Source organism: Empidonax traillii, unplaced genomic scaffold, assembly GCF_003031625.1.
Source record: "Empidonax traillii isolate 1590-97213 ecotype Southwest subspecies unplaced genomic scaffold, ASM303162v1 scaffold465:size698125, whole genome shotgun sequence".
Classification (NCBI taxonomy): domain Eukaryota; kingdom Metazoa; phylum Chordata; class Aves; order Passeriformes; family Tyrannidae; genus Empidonax; species Empidonax traillii.
This window is the reverse complement of record NW_020955658.1, coordinates 75,742-98,167: the sequence shown is the minus strand read 5'-3', so window position 1 is coordinate 98,167 and position 22,426 is coordinate 75,742. Positions and strand designations below refer to the sequence as shown.

The following is a 22,426-nucleotide window of genomic DNA, read 5'->3' as shown; positions in this document are numbered from 1 at the left end:
CTGTAATTTGCGTAAATATAGATATATTTTTATATAAGCAGCTTGATTGTGAGTTCTTTAATTTTTATAGTTTCTTTCTCCTTTAACCTAAGGGAAGAAAGAAGAGGGGAAGGGGGCTGCTGTCCTAGCTTTCAGACATTTGGCAGGGAGCCAAGTCCAAACCGTCACACCCCCTCATCACCTTTTTAATTCATTGCAAATGGTATTAAACACACAATATTTTTTTCTCTGTCTGAAAAAAACACAACCAAACCCAAAAACAACCCTACAGAAAAATACCGGTTTATGTGTTTATCAAAGTTTCTGCAGCAATTATCACCAGAAAATGTAACCAGGCAGTCCCCAAACCAAAGGTGAAATGCAAATCAGAGCACAGGCTCCACTGAGCTAAAAGCTGGCTGGAACTGCTGAGAGTCAGCACTGCTGCAGGAAGCACTGGCAGCAATCTGGCTGTGCAGGGGGGACGGTGCAAGCAGAAGCTCTGCAAGGAAAATGAAAAGTGCAGAAGGGCTCAGGAGTCAACACATGAAACAGGGGGAGTCACTTAACAAAAGCAAAGATTCTGCCAAAAGAGGCCAGGAGTTGCTGTGCTACTGCTGAGCTTAAAAGGCAGGTGAGGTGCCCTGAGTTTGGCCGCAGCCACACACCGGGCCGGGCTCTGTAAGCCAGGAAGCAAGGCAGTTTGGAACTGATGCTGGACTTGATCAGAGCGCAGTTCAGACCCAGTTTCATCTCTGCTGTACCTGGCACTGACTGTCCTCTGGGAACCACCAGCTCTCTGTTGCCTGGGAGCTCTCCTCGCTTGCGGGCGCTGTGTGAGCTGCAGCACCGGCAAGGGCTGAGCGGGATCCACCGTCCCCTGGAGCCTCTGCAGCCCCCCGAGGGCAGGACTCGGAGGCAGGACAGGCTCTGCAGCTGCTTCCCGTGTTGTGCCAGGGTTTGGTGTGACAACAGCGTCCTCAGCAGGAAGAACTGCAGCGCTGCCTCCTCCCTCAGCCAGCACAGCAGCGTGGGATGACAGCACTGCATGGCCAGAGGGCTCCGGGGAACCTGGCCTGAGGTTCCCCTCTGGGTAAACAGCCACTATCTGGAGATCAACTTCCATCTCTTCTTGAGCCATTCCTGCAGAGAGTTAAAGAAAAGAGTACTTATTTGCAAGTGTGCACCCTGCTTCTAACCTGCTGGTAGCAAGAAGCAGGTGCAGCAGTCAGGGACTACAAAAGCCTTTGGAATTCAGAGTCCAGAGAAAATTTGTCCTTCTGCAGCAGAACAAAACCACCACGAGTCAGTACACACACACGAGCCAGCACAGCAGGCAGCACCCTCCCAGAGTCCCGGGCTCCAAGTTGGTGCCTCAACAGCACCCAACACCAAAGGCACACTGCGAAAAAATCAACTTAAATAAGCATTTGGATGAATGTGGAAAGTTAAGGTTTTCTTGCTGGCATCATTCACTTGCCAGTAAATTCATGTGGATCTTGGGGAAGAGAATTTGGAAAGATTTGAGATGACTGTAAATGAGACATTACAGGTACCAAGTTACCCACAGCACCAGCATTTTTGGATCCACATTCAGCCCGAGGCCAGATAAACATGAAAGCTGCAGTCAAACCGTACCTATGTCATTAAGGATGGCTGTCCTGCCAACATCTTTGGGGTATAGATTTTAGACTCCCTCCTAAACAGGAGTACTACCTTAGGTTTTGAAGAAAAACAGAGGAGACAATAATAGCCTGCGCATTATTAATTCTTATGCTGCTGCCAGGCACCAGATTCGAGCCCTCTGGTCACACTGTGCCACAGAGAGTCTGTGATGAGCCACCCTTCAGGGGAAGGAAGTCTTACAATACACAAAGGTTCAAAATTATTTCATTATCTCAATAAACAGATGCACCAAAAGCCCACAGAAGTCCTTTATTGGAAGAGCTGCATGGATTAAATTCTTGGGGCTGCTGAAGGCAATTCACATTCTCCAAAAGTACTTAAGCCATCATAAACGTGAAAGGCTTTGGGAACTGCAGACCTTTAGCATTATTTAGGAGCCCAAACCACACACCAAAATGTACCCATCTAGGCACTGTGCAAACACAGCAAAGGCAGCTTTTAGTACAAAAATAGCTGGAAAATTTACACAAGAATTACTAGAGGGGGATGTACTAATGCTCAAATATTTTTATAGACCTTTAAAGAAATTCTGAGTCATTTCATAATTATTATCCTAATTACCAATTCAGCCTATGCTAGGACAAAAATGAATCTTAAATGCCACCTCCCACCAGAACAGCTGCATGGCCAAGACATGATAGTATTCTATGGTCAAGTAGTGCTTTTCTAGCACTGTGCTCATGTTTGTGATACAATTGCCACCTATAAACATAAACTCCCCTTCATTTTCACCATACACAGAATCACAGAATGGGGTTGTAAAGGGATTGGGCTCCTGCCATGGGCACCTTTCCACCTGACCCCTCGTTCAAGGCCTCATCCAACCTGGCCTGGAACACTTCCAGGGTTGGGACATCACAGCCTCCCTGGGCAGCCAGTGTTTACATTAACCGTGAGACCCCAAACCCCCCCTGTTAACACCGCCATTTTCACCATTAAATCCTGGAATTTTCCCGAAAGGAGCCAAGGCCAGCGCTGCCCCCAGCCAGCCGGGCGGTCCCCGGGAGAGCCCGCACATGGAGGGTCTCCACAAACAGGCGTTCCCGGGCCCGGATGAGACAATTCCCCGGGTTTCCAAAGCTCGGGAAGAGGCGCCACGGGCAGCCCCAGCGCTCGCACCCGAGGGCCGAAGGCTGAAGCAGCACCTTCCCCTCGCCGAGGGCAGCCGGGCCCCGCTCTGCACGGATCACCCGCACCTGCTTCAGCCACCAAAACACCCCCCAAACACCACCCAAATGAACCACGCGCTCCACAGGCGCAGGTTCGCTGCGGGCTTTTCACAGGGCCCGCGTTCTGCAGCGACGAACCGGCCGCACGACGGGCGCGGGACATTCCCCCTCCCGCAGCCAGCCCGGGGGCAGCGAGCCCGGGGGACAGCGTGCTGTGCCGGGGGAGCGGCTCCTGCCTGGGAGGAAGGAGCCGTGCTGTGGGCACCGGCTCGGGGAGAACAGGCCATGCCGATGGAAATGACCGGGACCGGGACCGCCCCCCCTCCTCACCTGAGCCAGGCCGGGCCCCACCGCCCGCTCGAGCGCCGCGCCGCCCCGCCCCCTGCGCCCTATTGGCTACCCGCGACCTCCGCGCCAGGTCCTATTGGGCGAGCCCCAGCCACTCCCGCCTTCTCATTGGTCAAGATCTCTGTCCGTCTGTCCGAAGAGACGGGCGGTGACGAGGACGAGGGGCGCGGAGGAAGGGCCTGCTCTGATTGGTCAGAGGGCCGAGGGAGGGACCTGCTGATTGGGCAAGGAGGCCTCTCATGGCCGTAGGGGGCGGGGCAAGGGCCGCGGAGTGAGTTTTCATTGGCGGAGACGCCGCGGGGCGAAAAGAGCGGGAAGGCCAGTTCGTTCAAAAAAAGAGCAGAGGGGCGGGCGGGGTGTTGCCATGGCGACCGGAGAGCCCGCCGGGGGGACCCGGGGGGACACTCGGGGGTCGCAGCATCGGGCCGAGGACAATCACAGAGTGGGTCATCTGGCCCACGCAGGGCCGCCCCAGAGCACACGGCACAGGATTGCGTCCAGATGCTTCTGCGATATGTCCAGTGAGGGAGACTCCACACCCTCTCTGGTGATCTATCCCGGTGTGTGGTCACTCCCACAGTAAAGAAGTTCTTCCATACGGTCAGCTGGAACTTCCTGGGCATCAGTTTCTGCCCTTTGTCTCTTGTCCTATTTCTGGGCACCCCCGAGCAGGGCCTGGTCCATCCTCTGGCACCCTCCCTTCAGCTCCTGACAGACACTGATAAGGTGCCCCTCGGTCGTCTCTTGGGGTGACAGGCCCGGCTCCCTCAGCCTGTCCTTGCAAGACATGTCCGTGTCCCATCCCCGTGGTGTCCCAGGCTTCCTGCTGGCCTCCTGGAGTCCCCTTTTCAGGGCACCCTCGCCCCCCCCGTGCCTCTGGGGTGACCCCCAGGTGTGGCCCCTCGGCGAGGGGAAGGTGGCACACAGACACAAACACTCGTGTATTGAACCATCAGTCTCTGTGAGGGCAGAGGGGGGGAGAGCACCCTGGGCTCGCTGCCCGTGGTCATCCAGCCCTGCTCTCCGCAGTCAAATTCCTTGGTTCCTGCTTTTCTCCAGCTCAGCCAGCGAGTCCACAATCTCTGCAAAACACAGGGGTGGCGTTAATCAAAACAGAGTGTTTGCTGTTGGCTGTTTGGGTTCTTTTTTTAAGAGCTGAGCAGGCGGTGTTCCTGCACAGTTTTGTGGCTGCTCCTCCAGCTGATGGGGTCTGCAGGACCTGAGCGGGGATTAACCCAGACACCCCTGCTCCCAGTTCGGTGCTTGTCTGAGAGGAAAAGCTACTCTTCTGTGATGCCAAATAAACAGCCTGGTGATTATTGTCTTGGCATGGGTAAATGTTCAAGATACGAGGTCTGGTATTGGGGGATTAGTTAGCATAAGAGGGCAGGTCAAGAGTGGATCCCAAAACACAAAGCCAGACAAATCCTTATGGGAAACAAGGGGCAAACTGCCTGCAGAGGTAGCTGATTGAGGGAAATAAGGGCCTGTGGAGCAGATGCCCAGGACACTTACCCTCGGCAGAAGGGCGCTGGGAAGGGTCCAAGGCCTGGCACCGGTCGATGACTCTCCGCAGGTCTGCAGGACAATCCTCCCCAACAGGGTCCCAGTAACAGTGGCTGCAGATTTTCTCCACGATCTCCTCAGGAGTGCAGCCTGAAACAACGTGTGTGCAAACAGGAGTGTCAGGATGGAGCTCTGCTGCCGCAGGAGGGTGCTGGGGAGGAAACCCAGTGCAAGGCCATGCCAAGAGCCTTCCTGCAGCCTATGGCTCAGAGAAGCCAGCAGGGAAGAGACCCAAACTCCATCTGCAACGAACCCCACAGTATTTGTCACAATAATGTTGGGCTCCAGTGGAGCGGGGAGATGAGTTTATGCTTAAATGCACAGGAACATCAAATAGAAACAAAAATTATTTGCATGTTTGTGGTTTAAGCCTGTTGCTTTATTGCAAGCTTTCCTTTACTTATATCAGAGTTCCAGGAGAAGCTGTGAAGCTGTTGTGCAGAGCCAGGCACAGCAGGCACTGCCACTTGGACTTGCACAGCGTGGGATGCTCAGGGAAGGGGCAGGGAGCATCCAGTGACAGACAGGAATTCACTGTGCTGCGTGGCTTTTATGCAGGGAACCAGATCCTTCTGTCTCACCTTCAAATGGGATTTTGGAGGTTGCAATCTCTGCCAGCACGATCCCGAAGCTGGAAGGAGACAAACAAGAGTCTCAGCGTTCATTCTACCGTGTGTTCCTCCCTTCTGATGGGCAGGATTATTGGGCTTTGCCAACAGGAAACAAGGGTTTATGTGTCCAATTAAACCTGACCTCCTTGCAGAGCTCAGCAGCTTCTCTGCCTGACACCTGGCTGCTGACAGGCCCCCCTGCAGGGAGGGGCAGACACACCTGTATATTTCACAGGGCCTCTTGTAGGGGTAGTTGATGTCTTTCATGTTCTCAGGAGCGACGTAAGCCAGCATGGAGACTTGCTTCCAGTTCTTCTTGGCTTTCCTCTTGATGGATGACTCCGTCTCACACAGCTCAAACCCCGACAGCTGATTGAGAGAATGAGAGAGAAAGGGAGAAGTGGTAGGCAGACCCCTGTGGCACAGCTGGGGAGATGGAGCAAGCAGAGCGAGATGCCCTGGGCAGTAAAGGCTGGCACGCAGCCACGTGTGCTGCCCGGCACGTGTCTCTGTCTGCAAGTGAAACCAGAGGCGGAAGCAGGTGAATTGCTCCAGCTTCAGCTCATCCCAGTGTGGATGGCTCAGGAACAATCACTTTGCTGATGGTAAGACTGAGATAAGGAGGTTTAAGCGCCTAAGGTGATAGGGGAGCTGGCTCTACTCCAAGTTTTATTCTGGACCCTCATAATTCCCTTCAGTGTTGGTGGAGGGAGACATCCACACAACCATTCAGAACTCCCCAAACCTTCCCCAAAAGCGTTCCTTACCTTCACACAGTAATCCCCAGCCACCAGGAACTTGCTGCTGCAGATGCAGCCGTGGAGTCGGGATTTCTCCCCCGTCTGGTGCAGCCTGTAAAGGCCCCTGGCGGCTCCCAGGGCCATCCGAATGCGGATGTCCCAGGAAAGGTGCTGGTGTGTGTTCAGCACATCCCGCAGCGTCCCGTGCTTACAGTACTCCATGACGATGGAGAAGCAGGGGCTCCCATCTGCAAGGCAAAAGCATCCTGCCTCGTGCCACCTCCTGGGAGGGGACCACAGCAAACTGTCTGCCACTGGGGACAGGCAGGGGAGGAAAAAGGGTGACGTCAGCGTGACACCCCTACCGTTCTCCTCTATGCAGATCCCGTACATGCGCAGGATGTTTGGGGACTCAAACTTCTTCAGGGTCTGAATCTCCTTCTCGAAGATGTCTCTCACCTTCCTGTGGACGAGGACAGCACGGTGAGATCCCTGGGACCAGGCGTGACACGGTGCTGTGCCACCCTGCCACGTGGCACCCTCGCTCCCACCCAGCACGACTCACGCTGGGTCAGTGGTCAGTGGCTTCTTGAAGGTTTTGATGGCAACAGGGTACTTGAGGTACTCGCCCTCGTAGAGGTCGTAGCTCTCGGTGTCCTGCAGGTGCCTGCAGATGGTGAGCTGGTCCCGCCTGATCTCAGTGATGTCTTCTCTTTTACCAACGTTGACCTTCTTCAAACCTGCTCCCATCGCGTGCCGGGAGGGAACGAGGGACTCGTTAGGCAGGACTTTTGGGGGGGGGGAAGGACACAGAGCACAGGGTGCAGGAACTGCGACACCACTTACGCTCCATCTCGCGCACGATTTTGTTCAGCTCGCTTTGCATCCAGTCCACCCTGCTCTCCATCCACTGCCCGCCGAGGCAGATCTCCTCAGCCACCTCCTCGGGTTCCTCAGTACCTGGGGAAATAGGTTGGGCCACTGGATGAACAAGCAGGGCTGATGTGGTTAGTTTTTCTCATGGTTTAAATGGCTCTCCTCAGGCTCTCTGTGGCCATGGCAATCAAGCCAAAGCTGGGCAGCAGCTGGGGAGAGGTGCCAACCGCTGGTCTCGGGGAAAGAGGGTTTGCTAAACGCACACTTACTTGCAATCACCTGGTCCAAGAAAGCCCTGTCATCCCTCAGGTCCTCGGCATCCTGCCTGCGACACGTCTTTGCCTGGAAAGCTTCCAGGAAAGCTTGCTTCTGCTCCGCCTGCAGCAGCAGCGAGAGCCCCTGGGCAATGTCCTCCAGGCTCTCGTTCACCCACACGAACTCCTCGCCAGTGCTGCGGGCTCGCAGGAACTTCTGGATCCAGCTGGTCTGGCTGTATTTCATCACCAGTTTCTCAGCTTCCCCCAGGACCCGGAGCAGTTTCTTCAGCAGTTCCTCTTCGTGGCGGGAGATGTGCTGTCGTGGCTGAGCCCTGAGGATCCTCACGGGCTCCAGCAGGATCTGGATGCGCTCCACGAGGCGCTGGCACTGGTGCTTACAGCACTTCACCTGCTCGAACTGGGCGTGGATGGCCTGGGCCACGGAGAGGACCCTCTCCACGATGTCCATGCTGGCAGCAAAGGGTTTGGGGATGTGGGGATGTGGGCTGGCAGTGTCTGCTGGAGGTGAGCCTCAGGTGCTGCTCGGAGATTAGCTGAATGCAGCTCTTCCAACCTTCCACCCTATGGAACAGCCCTGTTATGGGACACCACCCTCGAGGCCCCCCACAGCCCCTTACACCTCCTCCAGCTTTGCTGCCTCTGCCTTGCCTGGCACCACAGCTGCCCTTACAGACCAGAACGGGCACACACAGCGACACCGGTACCAGCAGCAGGGGCACATCTCTATCTGCAGTAGCAGATTTTAGCTTGATTTATGTACATTAATTTAGTGTGAGCCATCCCAGACAACTTACAACCCAAGGAGTGAGGTCAGCAGTGGCTCAAGGAGAATTCCCTGGGCAGCACTCCTGACTCCAGTCCTGCATCACCCTGGGATCCTGCCCACAGAGCCATCTTCGACCATAAAGATCCATTTTCCTTTCTACCCAATGTCCCTCTCTGTTGTCACCCATCTAACAAAAGCTTGCACCCAGCATCCCCAGCCTCTCCATATTTTCTCCCTATAGCCCTGTATTTCCCACTTAAGATTTTAAATCAAACTCTCTCTGTGCTCTCAGCATCCCCGCAGGGACCATCCCTGCTCCCCAGCCCACATCCAGGCAGCAGGGACAGAATACCACCCATACTGCAGAGAAATTATCAGCAGCCACCCACACCACTGATGCAGCCAGTGCTAAGAGAAGAGTGCTGGACTCTACCGGCAGGAAACAAGATGGGAACACCCCCAGACATCATCTGCAGCCACCCTCCCGTCCTCTTTCCAGCCCTGTCCCCAAGGAAGAAACGAGCTGTTACCTGGTCCTGCTCCGCTGGTCTCTGCCTTGGCTGCCCCCACAGACTGGAGAGGCACAGCAGGAGGAGAAGGGTTTTATAGGGTGCTCTCCCTGCCACCGGTGCCACGCAGCGGAAGGGACGTTGTGCAACCCCCTGCAGCTTCCCACGCCGGGACAGCCCCCTGCTCCCAGAAAGCTGCCTGGGGTATCCCCAGCAGATGGAGGCCCCTGTGCTGGGTTTTGCCTGGTGGAAGAAGGAATTGCCCACGGGAAGCACGTTCAGAAGGGGGGGGGAGGTTGTGCCCCCTGAATCGATGCTTGCTGCTATTTTGAGCACCCTGACCCCTTCTGCTGTGCTGTCAGCTGTGAGAAGGCCTGCCCAGGGCACTGTAACACCCACAAAACAGGAGCTCTGTGTCCTGCTGAGCTCCCTTCGCCTGCAGTGACACCCTCTGGAACACACCCATCCCAAACGAGGGGTGCTGGTCCTTTGGCACCTTCTGCTCCCTTCACCCCAAAGGAAGTGGGCTGTGGGCACCAGTGCTGGAAATAGCGCTTCACCTCTGCTGGGAGCACAGGAAGTTTTGCAGGTGGCTTCGTCACAGGGGGCCAGGCTGATTTTAGGAAGCACTCTTGCCCAATTTCAGGGAAGTGAGTGGCAACTTCAGCCAGCTTCTGCTTACCCGAGCCTGGGGTCACAGGAGTTTGCTGCTGATGCTCCCAATAAAGCTCCTCCCTCACTGTGGTTGATGAGGGGAGCCCAGAAAGGTGGCACCGAGGGCCGTCAGCACCTGGAAAGGGATGCACCAAGGGTGGGAGAACACGGGAGTAGCCCCAGGGGATATATTTGTCAGACTCTTTTAGAAGGCTTTATTTTTCAAAATATACAGTTTATTTACAATTGTAGTGTCTAAGCTTTACATATAAATTTATTCCAAACCTTTAAATATCTGCAGTAAACATTAGGGAAAAAAAATAATAAAAAATAAAATCACAGGATCAGCAAAAAAAAAAAAAATAGGCATCTCATAGTAATTCTTCTCATTGGAGTTTGAGTTTCAAGTAGCCAATGTCTATGAAAACCATGAACTTGATAAATCTGGCAGAGAGATATGGGTGCACCGGTTAGAAAAAGGCACAGTCCAGACCTGCAGGATGCCCCAAAAGGGCTGCAGGCCAAGAAAACCCTGTGCTGAGATCGGATCCAGGGTATGGAATCCCCTTGGCACGAGTTAGGGGATGGGATTAACTGCAGCCCTGGAGAGAGAGAGAGCACCCTGGGAGGAACAGGGGCTTTGGGGGCCAGGGCAGAGGGTGGAGGGCAGCACCAGGCACTTCATCTCTCAGGCAGCAGATCTGCCTGCGCATCCATGGCCTGGAGCGGGAGGGAGGCAAGGGAGAGGCAGGAGCCCCCCAGGGAGTCCCAGAACCTCCTCCTCCTCTTCAGATCCTCAGTCCCCCATCCCCTTGGCCGTGCCACAGCCCTCTGGGACGATGGTCCAGTGTGGAGCCACTGCTGTGGCACAGCCCCCAGGAAGGGGGCAGGGACCAGCCGGCCTTGCCGAGGGCTGGGCAGGGACGGAGCCCAGCGGGGACGGAGCCAGGCACGGGCTCGGGGCTGTCAGTCCTCTTTCTTGAAGGTCTCCTCAGGGATGAGTGTCCGGAAGGGGTAATCCCAGAAGCGTGTGCTGATGCCAAAGCCTGTGGGCAGGGGGGAGAGTGCTCAGCCCATGGCACCACCAGGGCCGGGGTGCGGCCAGGGCTCTGTGTTACGTGGTGAGGGAGGAGCGGCTGTGCTTTGAGGAGGGAGGGAGGCGAGGTGAGGGCGAGGAGGAAGAGCAGGGGGAGCAGGAGCTGGCTGGGCCATGCCACCAGGCCCGTGGATGATAGCTTATCTGGATGGGGCGTTTTCTCCTAGGAAACCGGGCAAAGGGCACGTTGAGCAAGTGCCAGGCTGGGGAAGGTTTGGGGCGAGCCTGGGGAAGCCCAGGGCCTCACCCTGCCCTCCAGTGCCTCCTGGCAGGAACAGATACTGCCCCGGGCCAGAACAGACACCCACATCCCAGCCCCATGGGGGCTTGGCCTCCACCCTGGCATCCCTGGTGGCATTAATACCCACCGGTGAGATGGGCTGCTGCCTTCCCCCTGTGCCACTCTGGCTCCCCATCCTCAACCAGGGGGCCAAGAAATGCGCCCCACGGGCTGCAGCCCCTCACGTGCCGCTTCCCCAGCAGTGCAGTGCTTGGCCTTCCCAATCCCAAATCCCAAACACCGAACATTTTGGAGCGTTAGTCGCACAGGCGCAGGTGGACCGGGCTTGGACAGCCCTTGGCCCTGCCAGCCTGCAGGGGGTGGGGGGTGGGACAGGGAGCTACCTGATTTTTGGTGCTCAAAGTGGTGCTTGACGTGGTAAGCCTTCAGGCCATACAGGTAGGTGCCTTTTTTGGGCGAGCCGTAGTGGAGGTAATAGTGCATCATGTCGTAGATGACGTAGCCGCAGAGCCCCCCGACGAACACCGAGAGCCCCAGCACCTCGGGCAGCAGGAGCCGCAGGACGCCGTAGAAGAAGCCGATCACCAGCGAGGCCGGCACGGGAGGGAAGACCAGGCGGGAGCTGTCGAAGGGAGACTGGAAGCGGAGAGGGACGGTGGGACAGGCAGCTCCCGGCTCACCCTCCCTCCCTCCCTCAGAGCATCCCTCCCAAGCATCGGGGAAGCCCCATCTGGGAGAGGCCAACACCAAAAACCCTCCCCCGTGATGTACCCGGCGGCAGGAGCAGCCCCCCCATGCACGCCAAGATGGCTGGGCGGGTGGTGGCTTTAACTGGCAGGTCCCCAAAGCTCCACAGGGACATTTCCTCCAGCAAAGCTAGAGGGAGCCACGGCTGTTTTGGTGTTCCCCTTTGCCCAGCTGGAGCTTGCAGATTTAACTCCAGCTCCTCCAAGCCTGTCTTGCAGCCCTCGCCGGTATTGGGTAAGGGCCCCGCTTGGATGGCACCAGTCACAGCAAACAGGCTGACAACAAACAGGCTCTGCCTGGGCAAAGGCCGTGCAGAAACAGGCTCCACCAGAGCAAAGGCCACCATTCCCACAGCCCAGCGGGCGCCAGCGGGGGCGGGAGCCGCGACTCACCTTGTGATGCTGCCCATGCAGCAAGAAATGCAAGGTGATGAGATAGTAGTTACTAGCGGGTGGCTTCATGTGGAAGACAAAGCGATGGATGAGGTACTCTAGCAGGGACCACAGGATCATCCCCAGGAGGAAGATGAAGGGGAAGTAGTATTTGTGGACAGGGATGGAGTACTCTACACAACGAGACATGCAGCGGTCAGCAGGGCAGGCGACGTGCGGGTGCTCTTATCCATCACCAGCCTCCCACTGGTGTCCAGGTGATGCTTGGCTCTCCCTCCCTCCCACCTCTCATCCACCTCCTGCCCTGAGCCCCTCCAGGGAGCTGCCTGCCCAAGCACTGCTCCAAAACCACGTTTTCCCCTGATTCCCACTAATTTACAGAACTTATCACTACCACAAGGCTCCAGTGAGGGGGTCTCCTGCATCCCAGATGCCAACAAGGGCTTGGGCATGCACTCCAGGGACTGCCCCAACCTTACAAGGCTGCTTCGCCCACCAGAACAAGGCAGGAGGGACCTTATCTGCACAGACAGCTCTTGTGACAGTAAAACAGTGTTGTTGGTGTTGGGGTTTCTTTTTTTTTTGGGCAAAAAGAATAGGTTTGTTGGGCAGTTTCCCCCGCAGAGCATTTTTCAGCCACCTCCTTCTTTCAGGGCTGGCTGCCAGCCCTGCGTCCTCTCTAGCAAAAATTAAGATTCTTCCCAAACCTGCTAATTTTTAGTAAAAAAACCCTCTAAACCTGAATGCCAGCAAGGTGCTGGGTGCCAAGGAGCAGGGGGGTGCCAGTGCAGCAGGCAATTTTACCCCCCCCCCAATCCGAGCACAGCTGGCACTGGGTGGCACCTTGCAAAAAAAAAAAGAAAAAAAAAAAAAGGGAACTCAGGGAAAAAAAAAAAATTAAAAAAAAAAGACAACAAAGAAGACAGCCTGCCCTGGCCACGCTTGTTATTCCCGGGGGAGCAGACAGTGGGAGATTCAAGGGCAGGCGCTCGGGGCAAACAAGCCCCGCACTGTGCGGCGCCGGCGGCGCTGAGAGCCGGGTTTGTTCCCCGCCACGCCGGCATTCAGGCACCGCCCGGGTGGGCGTCAGGCCTGGAACAAACCCCGGAGCTGGCCGGCTCTGCTTTGGGGACGGAGGGAAGGGAGGCAGGAGAGAGCAGGCTGCACCTTGGGTCAGCAGGCTCTGTCTTGTGGGCAAGAGGAGGGGCTGGAGCTGGGTGAGCTGAAGGGGTGGCATGCAGGGGTCGTGCCGGTGCTGCAGGGGCAGGGGCTCACCCGCTGCTCTCACATGCGGCTTGTGGTGAGCATGCACGGAAAGGGGACAAGGGAGGGATGCAGAGGCCTCCTCGCACCCAGGGCTGTCCTGCCCCTGGACCCAGAGTGGGGACAGCAAGGGAAAACCAAGGGCTTTGTCGCTGCTCGTACCTGTGGTGAAGGAGGAGAAGAGCCGGGTGTTGCCCTGGGCGAGGGAGGTGTAGCTGACCCAGCTGAGATAGAGCACCACGGGCGTCCATACCATGAACACCACGTACCTGCGGGGTCGAGGGAGATGTCAGAGGGAGCATCCCACAGCCTGGAGAGCCATTCCCTCCCCGTGGAAGCACCGGCCGGGGCAGGTGCAGACCCCAGGAGCTCACCATGCTGTCTTGGAGAGGAACTCGAGGACGTCCGAGTGGAAGAGGCGGATGGGCCGATCCACGGGCTGGTGCACCCACTCATCGTACTTCTCCCCCAAGTAGCCCACCTGCCACAACAGGGGCTTCTGCCAGTCTACCAGGTCCTGAGGAAGTAGACAGTGGTTACTGGCACCCACAGTGGGACCCACACACCATCCCAGTATCAGGCACAAAGCTGAGCCTCAGCTGCAGGATACTGGGCTGCAAACTCCTTTCCATGCCCCACGAGCAGTTGCTTCTCCTTCCAAGGTGCCCTGAGCTGCCCTGAGCAAGCAGCAGCGCGGGGCAGACGAGGAGCCAGACACACATCAGCCCCACGCACCCAGGAGTGCAGGGCTGAGCTCACCCCCTGTGCCACCAGGCACCTGCCAGTGGTTCAAGGTGAAGGTGGCTCACCCAGGCCTGGCTCAACACCAGGCCCTGATAACTGAGGCTCTTTGTCTCGAGCTGCCAAGATTAGATAGCAAGCAGTGATAGCTCCCAGCAGGGCACCACCGGTGGCACGTGGATCCCACCCCAGTGGCACTGCCAAGGACTTTTCTCCCTGTGGAGAGGAGGCACAGGGTGGCAGCTGTGACTGTTTGGGCACTCCAGCAGCGAGGAGCCAAGTGGAAAGGGATAGGGAGCAGGGGTACAAGACAGGAATACAGCCCCCAGTGCTGCTGCTGGGCATGGCCACGCTCGGGGCTCTGCAAGAGCAAGAAGGAACCCGTGTGTGCACACATCACACACGGGATGAGAACAGGGAGATGGCACCGGCAGCACCGCCCCTGCCACCGCTCGGCATCCCTGGCCGCGTCTGCTGGGCCTGGCCAGATGAGGTGGAGTCCTGATCCCACCCCTGCTCCGGGACTGAAACCGCGCTCGCCCAACCTGGCAGCTCCGGCCGCCTGTGCCACCTGGCACAGCAATCTGTGCCCTGCTGGTGGGGATGGCTCAGGTCGGGGCATTTCAGGGCGAGCAGCAAGGTGGGAGCGAGCGTTCCAGGGGCTCTGCCTCGGGAAGGGAAGGACACGATCGCCCAGCAGGGGAAACAAGCCCAGCTGGTGCACAGGATGGGGATGGAGCCACTTTCCACTGGGGAAAAGTTAGAGCGGAGAGGTCACTTGGGAATGGCACGTTCAGTTTTAAAGGCAATCAGTGATAAAATGTTATTATGGGGGGGATGAAAGATGTTCTCCCGCTCAATAAAAACCCTCCTGCAAGATAAAAGCGCGCTCACTGACAGGCTGGGACCACGCAAGGCACAGTGGCCAGATGGTGCCGTGGAGGGCAGGGACAGCCAAAGGCACCTGGGGGACAAATCCCCACTGCTGTGGCACGCTCAGAGAGGAGCTGGCAGGTCAGGGAGCACCCTGTGCACATGGGGATCACCCTGCCCAGGCTGGGGAACCCCTTAGTGCTCATTACCGGTGCTTAAGCAAGGGGAAAAAAAATAAAATAAATAAAGCAAGGGAAAAAAAAATAAATAAAGCAAAAAAAAAAAAAAAAAAAAAAAAAAAAAAAAAAAAAAAAAAAAAAAAAAAAAAAAAAAAAAAAAAAAAAAAAAAAAAAAAAAAAAAAAACAGAAGGAAAAAAAAAAAAAAAAAAAAGAAGTAAAGCAAGCAAGGTGTGGTTTGGCTACGTATCCCACTGGAAGGGCACAGCTGCTGTCAGAGAAAGCCATCTCTGTTGCTGCAATGGGAGCCTCCCAGTGTGGCCACACCTGTGCAATAAAGCATGAGCAATGCCATCTGCACCAGGAGAAAGGGCAGAAGTGGTTGGATCAGCTCAGCTCCCTCCCGCCATCCCTCCCATCTCAGAGGTCAGCAGAAAGCCAGCGCTCGTGCAGGGAAGAGGAGAGCTGGCATTTCCTGGGAGCACTCTGAGACACGGCCAGAGGAACCCCAGGGCTCTTACCTTCTCCACATCCACTGTTTTGTAGCAAAGATCTGCCTGCTCTGGGGTCTGAGCTGCAGCATCCACCACCTTCTCATCCACTGTTTCACAGGGGCTCTGAAAAGAGAAGGAAAACCCCGTGGTGAAGCATCAGTGGCAGATGAAGTTTGGGACAGTGATGGCACCCAGGGGCACGGGCAGAGAGAGCTCGTGCCAGCCTGCTAAATAAATATGGGGAAAAATCTGATGAATTTAAGTCATTCAGTTCCTGCAGAGCAGGTTCCTGAGGGAAGCAGCCTCCAGCAAGCTGCACTGCCCTTCAGACCGTGCACCAAGCACCGCGTGCTCGGGGCTTTTTGGAAACCTTCTGCCCAGCCCGGAGTTTGGAACACCCCATCAGCTGCCAGGATGGCACTGGTGCTTCAGGGTGGCAACACAGAACCTCCCTGGCCAGCATTTCCCCCTGCAAACAGGCAGTGCTCACCTTCCCACCGCCAGCAAAGCGAGGGGCATTGCCAGGTTAGTGCTCCCTCCTCCCCCCACACTGCTCTGCAGCAGAAGCCCAGCTCGGTGTTCTGGTCTCCGAGGAAGCTGGGCTGCCAGAGCAGGAGTGTGGCACAGCTGGTGCCACCACCCTCACTCCAGGCACAGGTCAAAACACAGAAGGAGGGAGTTCATCCCAGGGAAAAAGGCAAAGTGCCCTTCACAGGGCGACACTGGACCAGGTGCCCTTGCCATGGGCTATGGAATGAGGGGAGTGGGGGCTGGTTTGGCTCGGAGGGGCACACCGAGGCACAGGGGACACTGCGGTGCAGTGACGGCGGGATGAAGACCCATCTGTGGTCCCAGTGTCAGGGCTGGCTGAGAAACAAGAGAAACCTGACTTGTCTGGTGCTTGGAAGCAAACACATCACCGGCTTCCAGCACCGGCCTCCCTCCCGTGGCCGCGCCAGCTCCGGCGCCGGCCGTGCCGCTGGTGGGGGGCTTGGCGAGGCTGCAGCGTGCCCATGCAAACCCCGAGCCAGCCGTGCCCCCCGGCAGCAGCGCCAGCTCCCTGCGCAGGACGTGCCAAACATGCCTTTTCTCCCTCTTTGTCACCTTAAGTTACCCATTAACCTGGAGCAGGGTACGGCGTGGCCCGGCAGCCGCGGCACAGCTGTGCCCAACAGGACTTCCAGAGAGGAAGGGTTTTCTCCCAACTCCCCCATGTGCTCTCTCCTCACTGCTCCCAGAGGGATGCAATGTCATCATACGCATGGGAATACCCACCCTGGCAGCTGGAGGAGGGGACAGGAAGCAGGAGAACCGGTGTCACCTCTCTGGGGTGGTCAGGGCTCAGTGTGTGTTGGTGACACCGAGGCAGGGCTCAGGCACTGTTTGCCAACAGCAGGCACTCCTTGTCAGCTCTGCTCCCACCCCCGTTCCCAGGTGAGCTGCATTTCGAGCCTCATTCTGCTGCTACAGGAGCTGCACAACCCAGCTCTGAATCAGTCCCTCTCCTGGGGCAGCAGGCAGGGAAGGACAGGGGATATTACTGGCCCGTATTTCCAGGTTGGAATCCTGCTGGCATCAGTTTTATTGCAGGCAGAGCGCTGATGCGAGCTGATGCCATGGACCACCACACCTCCCTCTGCAAGGGTTCCCTCTGCTATTTTCAGCACTGCACACTTCAGCCAGACATCCCAAAAGTGTGGTGCAGGTGGGATGCCTTAAAATCCAGGCAAGCCTGGTGAAGTTACAGTTTTGCCTCCGCCCTGCAGGTGCTTTGAAGAAAATTCAGCTTTGAGAAGGAGAAGCGGCTCAGCTTATCCATGCCCTGAGAAACGAGCTGGTGCTCTCCACCTCCACGCTTGCACCACAACCCAGCCAGCAGCAGGAAGGATGCTTAAGAAAGCCCGGCTGATGCAACACCCAACACCTCTCCTCCCTTTTCCGAAATGTTCACACGCCTCCAGCTCCCCAGCCCATGGATGCCTGAGCACCATGTCATGGCTGGAGGCTTCCCTGTCCTCCCAGGTCAGGGAGGTGGACGGAGGGCTCACATTCCACCATCCAGCGCCTGGACTGGGTGCCACCAGTGAGATGCCATTGTCCTGCCTGCTACAGCAGCTCCCTCCCATCACCTGAGTCATCTCCTCCTCCTCCTCAGCTGGGGAGCAGGAGGAAGGTTCTCCTCTTGCTCACCCCGGGGCTGGCAATGAAAGGACCGGTAGCTGTGGCGCAACCGGGATGCAAACCATGCCGGCATGCCCCAGCTGGCTCCCCAGAGCTGTGGCGTGCTCCTGCCTGTCCCAGCTGGCTCCCCAGAGCTGTGGCATGCTCCTGCCTGTCCCAGCTGGCTCCCCAGAGCTGTGGCGTGCTCCTGCCTGTCCCAGCTGGCTCCCCAGAGCTGTGGCGTGCTCCTGCCTGTCCCAGCTGGCTCCCCAGAGCTGTGGCATGCTCCTGCCTGCCCTGGTGTGAGGGGGTCCCGCAGGGATCAAGCCCCACCATCTCCGGGCCAGCGCTCGGGCTTCTGCCCATCCTCCTGCGAACGGGAGGTGGGTTGGAAAGATACCGAAGGGCTCTGCCAGAGCTGAGCTCTGCTGTCACCTGTGGGTGATGAAAACGCATCCGAGTTGTCCCCAGGAAAACAGGTCCTGCCAGGGGAGACACGCAAGAGGCCTGATGTAAGGAAGGGAAAGTTAACGCCTACGAAGCGCCGCCACCCCGAGCGAGCGGCAGCCCCGGCAAGGTGCCGACTCTCCTGCTGGTGGCAATGGGGCCAAACACCCAGAGCACGGCACGATCCAGTGACCGGGTGACCCAGCATCCTCCTGGGAGCATCCAGCTGCCCTGCGTGGATCAGGCAGGGAGCTCAGCACCGGCCCTGCAGCAGCTGGGGAGTGCTGGCTGTGCCATCCCAGCGCTGCCCTGCGCCAGGGCTTGGGGCACCGAAAGAAGGACAAGATCCAGCTGCCATGTGAGCAGGTACAGACGGGACGGGTGCTCTGCTGCAGTGGTCGGTGTTCCTGGGATGCAGGAGGGGAAGCTGAAGCCTCCCCCTGGCCCAGGCAGGGCGATGCTGCCTGCAGATAGCTGCTCTGCCAAAAGCCTGGACCCGGTTTTTCCACCTGTGCCCGTTTGCCCAGTGAGTCAAACCCCACAGGACCCTGCCATGCCTCTGCATCTGCATCACTCCAGAGCCCCCAGCACCTTCTCTGCGCTCCTCAGCTCCATTTGCTGGTGTCCACACGGGACAAGCTCTGTTGGCATTGCAGGTACAGGCACACAGCATGAGGACACTCGTGAGGCACAGAGAGCCCAAGTGAGGTCCCCACCATCCCACCAGTGCTGTGGTCCCTGGGCAGCGGCTGGCAGAGCCCCCCGGGGCTGTGCCTCAGCCAGGTAAACACTGGGTGCAGCAGGGCTATTAAAAGGAGGCGAATTTAACTCCTTGTAACCAAAATAATAACATAAAAAGCCACTTCTTCTTACATCACCTCCAAAGAGGCGCCCCAGGTGTCCCGCCTACGTCCAAGCACTCAGGCTGGGATGGAAAGCCAGGGCTGACACACAACGATGCGGGCAGGGGAAAGGGGAGGACACTAATCCCAAGAGGGATAGAGGATTTACTCTGACTCACGGCCATGTCATGCACCCCAAAGAGGCTGTGATGAAAAGTCTCTCATTGCTTAAACTGGAGGGGTAATTAGATGATCCAGTTTCCTTCTAGCCAGGCTGTTAAAATCCTCTGTCTAGTTGGGGTAATTATCGCTTCTCGCTTTGATCTCCCCTGTATGTCCTGCTTGCATAGATAAAAGATTTGGGGGTTAATTTGTCCTCAGCCAAATGGGTCTGGGTGACGCAGAGGAGGGACCTGTGGCTGAAGGAAACAGCCAGACTCTCAAGAGCCACAGAGAGGGGCGTGGAGAGGCCAGCGGGATGAAGGCTGGATCTTATCTTCTTTGCCTCTCTTGCATTAACACATTCCCCCCCCCCCCCCCCCGCCTTTCCAAAACCCTGGAAATCCCTGGGGAGAGCAGGGAGGGGATGCTGGATGTGCCTGTGGGACCGCAGCATCCTGCATCCCTCAGCATGGGGATGATGGAGCTCTGGGACTTCCAACAGGTGAGAAGCAGCACTGGCAAAGCTGTAGAGACGCAGCACCTCCTGCCAAGAACTGTATGGGGTACCCCAAAGCAGCCAGAGCACGAACCAAGCGCCACTGAGGGCATCGAGTCCCCCCCTCCCACAGAAGGGGATTTTTGGAGGGCGGCAAGTCGGGCAGAACGGCTCACACATCAGGACGCGGCCCGGCCAGCCCCACCGTGCAGCAGGTGGCTGTCAACCCTCCCCTCAGTGTGACAACCCCGGGGTGGTGTATCCGGCGAGCAGGCAGTGTCTGATCTCCCTGCGCCCCGCTGTTATCACGCCGCGTGTTTGCACTGCGATGGCAGTGGCAGTTCCCCTCGGCGCGGGCTGCGGAGAGAACCCGTTTGTCCGGTACCCTCCTTCGCCCCAACCCGTTGGGCTCGTCACGCCTGCAGGGAGGCGGCGGCTCAGCGAGTGTCCCAACAGAGGAGGTGCCGTCGCCGGGATCCATCTGGGGAAAGCGCAGGCATTGCGCTGGGGCTGAAACAAAGCCCCGTCTGTGGCTGCGCCACGGGGAGAACAACCAGAGAGCGCAAACAACCGGCCAGAGGGACCGAGCGGTCACCGACCTCGCCGGGATGGGGAGAGGGGAACGCGGCCGCTGGGCTGGCACAGGGGGCTGGGCTGGCCCCGCTGCTCAGCATCCCGCCCGCGGTGTGCTGGTGAGGGGCAGTAATCGGGGGGTAGTGCCCAGTGCCACGCTGCCTCCTGGAAGTTCACCTGGCAGCGGGGGAACTTTCCCTTCTGCCGGGCAGCACGGGGCTGGCACAGTGTCACAGCCACCCATGCCCCATGCCAGGCAGTTAGGGAGGCGGCTGGGCTCCTCTCCCCACTGCTGGCTGCTCACCACCAGCAAGCCCCAGTGCCCAGCACCCTGGTCCCTGGTCGAGTGCTGACAGTCAGGAAGGGTGTCCTGCCCCACTGCCCACTCCATGCCACACAGTCCTGCTAAAACTGACACTGAGCTCCGTCTCCTGCAACCCTCCAAAGACCCCAAACCTTCCACGCCATGCTGGCACCCAAGGATACCCATCGGCCCTACCTCCCTGCAGGGAGGGGTGTGGCCGTGGAGTGGGACCCTGCAGGTACCAGGCTCTGTGCGCTTGGCACACGGTCTGTGGGGGTCCTGAGTGTCTTGGGGTCCCCTGCACCTCAGGCCTCCCGGGAGCCAGTGTGTCCCACGCACCTGGGACCTTGGCACCCCGTACACCTCAGGCACCACCCATGCAGGACCTTGGGAGCCTCAAAAATCCCCTATCCACTTCACCCTTCCTGCCTTGTACACCCCAGACCCCACAGAGCCTGATCCTAAGGGTTCTGTGCTGCTCAGACCCAACACACACCGTGTCCCATACAGCTCGAACTTGGACCTGGATGCACTATACACTCTATACACCACATACACCCCGAAACCTCCGTGCCCTGTACAGCCCAAACTCTACACAGCCTCTTGAACAGCTCCGACTCTGAGAACCCTGGATCTTGGGTGCCCTACGGACCCTGCACAGCTCAGATCCCACAGAGCACGGAGCTGGGGCACCCCATCGAAACTGTGTGCATGCTGGACCCAGGACCTGGGGCACCCTACAGAGACCCTGCACACCCCGGTTCGGGACATGGGGCACCCCATAACCCTTGTCCATCCCGGACACGGAACCTTGGGCACCCCAGAGAACCCGTAGGTGCCGTCCCCAGGACCCCCCCAGCCCGTGCCCGCCCCGGTCCCTGCTCGGCCCCCGCAGCCCCCGCGCCGCGGGCGGTACCTGCTCGTCGGCGGGCTCGATCTCCCCCACGTAGTACTGCTCCAGCCAGCGGCGGGCGTTGGCCGAGTGCCGGTGGGGCGGCCCGTCCAGCGCGGCGCTCACGTCGGTGCCGGCCCGGCGCCGCAGCAGCTGCTCCCCGCCCGGGTGCAGCCGCACGAAGCCGCTCAGGTCGTAGAGGCGGCGGTGGCAGGAGACCAGGCAGGCGCCCTGCGCGCAGCGCGCCCGCACCTCGGCGGCGCTGAAGGACCGCGGCCCCGCCGTGGCCGTGGCCATGGCCCCGCCGCCGGTGCCCGTCCCGCTGCCCGGCCCGTCCTGTCCCGGCCCGGCCCGCAACGCTCTGCCCGCACCTGCTCATCTGCATACATGAATACGCCGCCGGACACGCCCCCGAGCCGCGCCCCCCCCGCAGCACATTGGGCCGCCGAGATGGGGCGGGTTTGGGTGGGGAAGCCCTGCCCCGCCCCGCCGCAGGTGCCCCGATCCCGGCAGGTGGGAATGCCGGGGAGGGGGGAATGCGGCAGCCCGTGGGGGGAGCGGGGGCACGGGGCACCCGTGGGTGGGTGATGGGGGCGTGTGAGGTGAGAGAGGAACGCGTCTCTCAGGGGCCCGTGGGAACGCTCAGGGTGGGGGAATAGGGGGTCTGGGCAACCTCGGATGGGTTGGGGAGGGGGCACTGGGGTGTCCCAGAGGTGGAAATGGAGTATGGGTACCCCTAGGGGGGGAGATGGGGCTGCGAGGGCATGCCAGGGTGGTAAATGGGGGGCATAGGGCATCCTGGAGCTATTACCCTTCCCGAGGTATCAACCCCCCTCCAAGGTCCACGGTGGCCAAGGCAGGGGGAACCCCAGTCCTGGCTCAGAGACCCCTCAGAGAGCAGGGGTCCCTCCTGGGGTCCCTTGCATGCCAACCCACCCCCTCATCACTTGCCACCAGGAACTACATCCTCCCCTCCGTCTGTTTGCAGATTTATTTCAATATTTGATCAAATTTGTAATTAACTGGTGGGGCAGGGCATGAAGCAGTCCCAGACCACCCAAAGAAATCACAGAGAATGACAAGAAAGGAGCTTTCCCACAATTTGTTGAAAAACCTTCCCTCTGAAGTGGGGGTGCAGCTTTGGGGTGACACCCTTGACCACAGGGGCTGGCCACGAGCCAGCAAACGTTGGCGTTGCCGACCACACCGGGCTGCAACCGGTGATTAAGGTGGGGTTTGCCATTCCAAGAATGGGGAGCCCCCCCGGCCCCACCTGCAAGGGTGGGTCATCACACCACCCCAGCCCCCCGGCTTTGGGGTGCTGTGGGGTGCTGGCAGGCACAG

General features: G+C 58.4%; 3 protein-coding genes across 5 annotated transcripts in view; all 3 read right to left on the bottom strand.

Annotated features, from left to right (window-relative positions):
* RFWD3 (ring finger and WD repeat domain 3) overlaps positions 1-3,203 on the bottom strand; it is a 27,376-nt gene extending 24,173 nt beyond the window's left edge. The window contains exons 1-2 of the mRNA XM_027895686.1: positions 3,170-3,203; positions 744-1,128 (exon numbers count right to left, since the gene is read on the bottom strand). Coding sequence (XP_027751487.1) covers positions 744-1,120 — 377 coding nt within the window. The 5' untranslated portion in view covers positions 1,121-1,128; positions 3,170-3,203. The remainder of the gene's footprint in view (positions 1-743; positions 1,129-3,169) is intronic.
* A 698-nt stretch (positions 3,204-3,901) lies between these two features.
* MLKL (mixed lineage kinase domain like pseudokinase) lies at positions 3,902-8,584 on the bottom strand. 3 transcript variants are annotated; one of them, XM_027895689.1, is made up of 10 exons: positions 8,550-8,584; positions 7,245-7,814; positions 6,946-7,059; positions 6,665-6,839; positions 6,465-6,562; positions 6,127-6,347; positions 5,580-5,728; positions 5,330-5,379; positions 4,698-4,838; positions 4,109-4,264 (listed from the first exon to the last, which is right to left on the bottom strand). In XM_027895689.1, exons 2-10 carry the CDS (start codon positions 7,699-7,701, stop codon positions 4,212-4,214), a joined length of 1,458 nt encoding a protein of 485 aa, XP_027751490.1. In that variant the 5' UTR covers positions 7,702-7,814; positions 8,550-8,584; the 3' UTR covers positions 4,109-4,211. The 3 variants fall into 3 exon arrangements, with proteins under 3 accessions (XP_027751488.1, XP_027751490.1, XP_027751489.1); XM_027895687.1 differs by having other exon boundaries at positions 3,902-4,264; positions 5,330-5,728; XM_027895688.1 differs by lacking the exon at positions 4,109-4,264 and having other exon boundaries at positions 4,569-4,838.
* A 778-nt stretch (positions 8,585-9,362) lies between these two features.
* FA2H (fatty acid 2-hydroxylase) lies at positions 9,363-21,437 on the bottom strand. Its single transcript, XM_027895690.1, has 7 exons — positions 21,107-21,437; positions 15,234-15,329; positions 13,296-13,438; positions 13,084-13,190; positions 11,659-11,831; positions 10,903-11,155; positions 9,363-10,228 (listed from the first exon to the last, which is right to left on the bottom strand). The coding sequence occupies exons 1-7, from the start codon at positions 21,377-21,379 to the stop codon at positions 10,149-10,151; spliced, it is 1,125 nt and encodes a 374-aa protein (XP_027751491.1). The 5' UTR covers positions 21,380-21,437; the 3' UTR covers positions 9,363-10,148.
* Positions 21,438-22,426: the final 989 nt, after the last annotated feature.

What these genes read in the sequence shown, in the direction of transcription:
- MLKL (XM_027895687.1), bottom strand. Translation starts at nt 7,701, where the DNA reads ATGGACATCGTGGAGAGGGTCCTCTCCGTGGCCCAGGCCATCCACGCC. An exon ending in CCACTGACCACTGACCCAGC is followed by an intron (nt 6,563 to 6,664) that starts GTGAGTCGTGCT and finishes CCTCGTCCACAG; the next exon opens with GAAGGTGAGAGACATCTTCG. An exon ending in CTGGGGATTACTGTGTGAAG is followed by an intron (nt 5,729 to 6,126) that starts GTAAGGAACGCT and finishes TCTCTCAATCAG; the next exon opens with CTGTCGGGGTTTGAGCTGTG.
- FA2H (XM_027895690.1), bottom strand. Translation starts at nt 21,379, where the DNA reads ATGGCCACGGCCACGGCGGGGCCGCGGTCCTTCAGCGCCGCCGAGGTG. An exon ending in AAACAGTGGATGTGGAGAAG is followed by an intron (nt 13,439 to 15,233) that starts GTAAGAGCCCTG and finishes CTACTTCCTCAG; the next exon opens with GACCTGGTAGACTGGCAGAA. An exon ending in CTTTGAGCACCAAAAATCAG is followed by an intron (nt 10,229 to 10,902) that starts GTAGCTCCCTGT and finishes CCCTGCCCACAG; the next exon opens with GCTTTGGCATCAGCACACGC.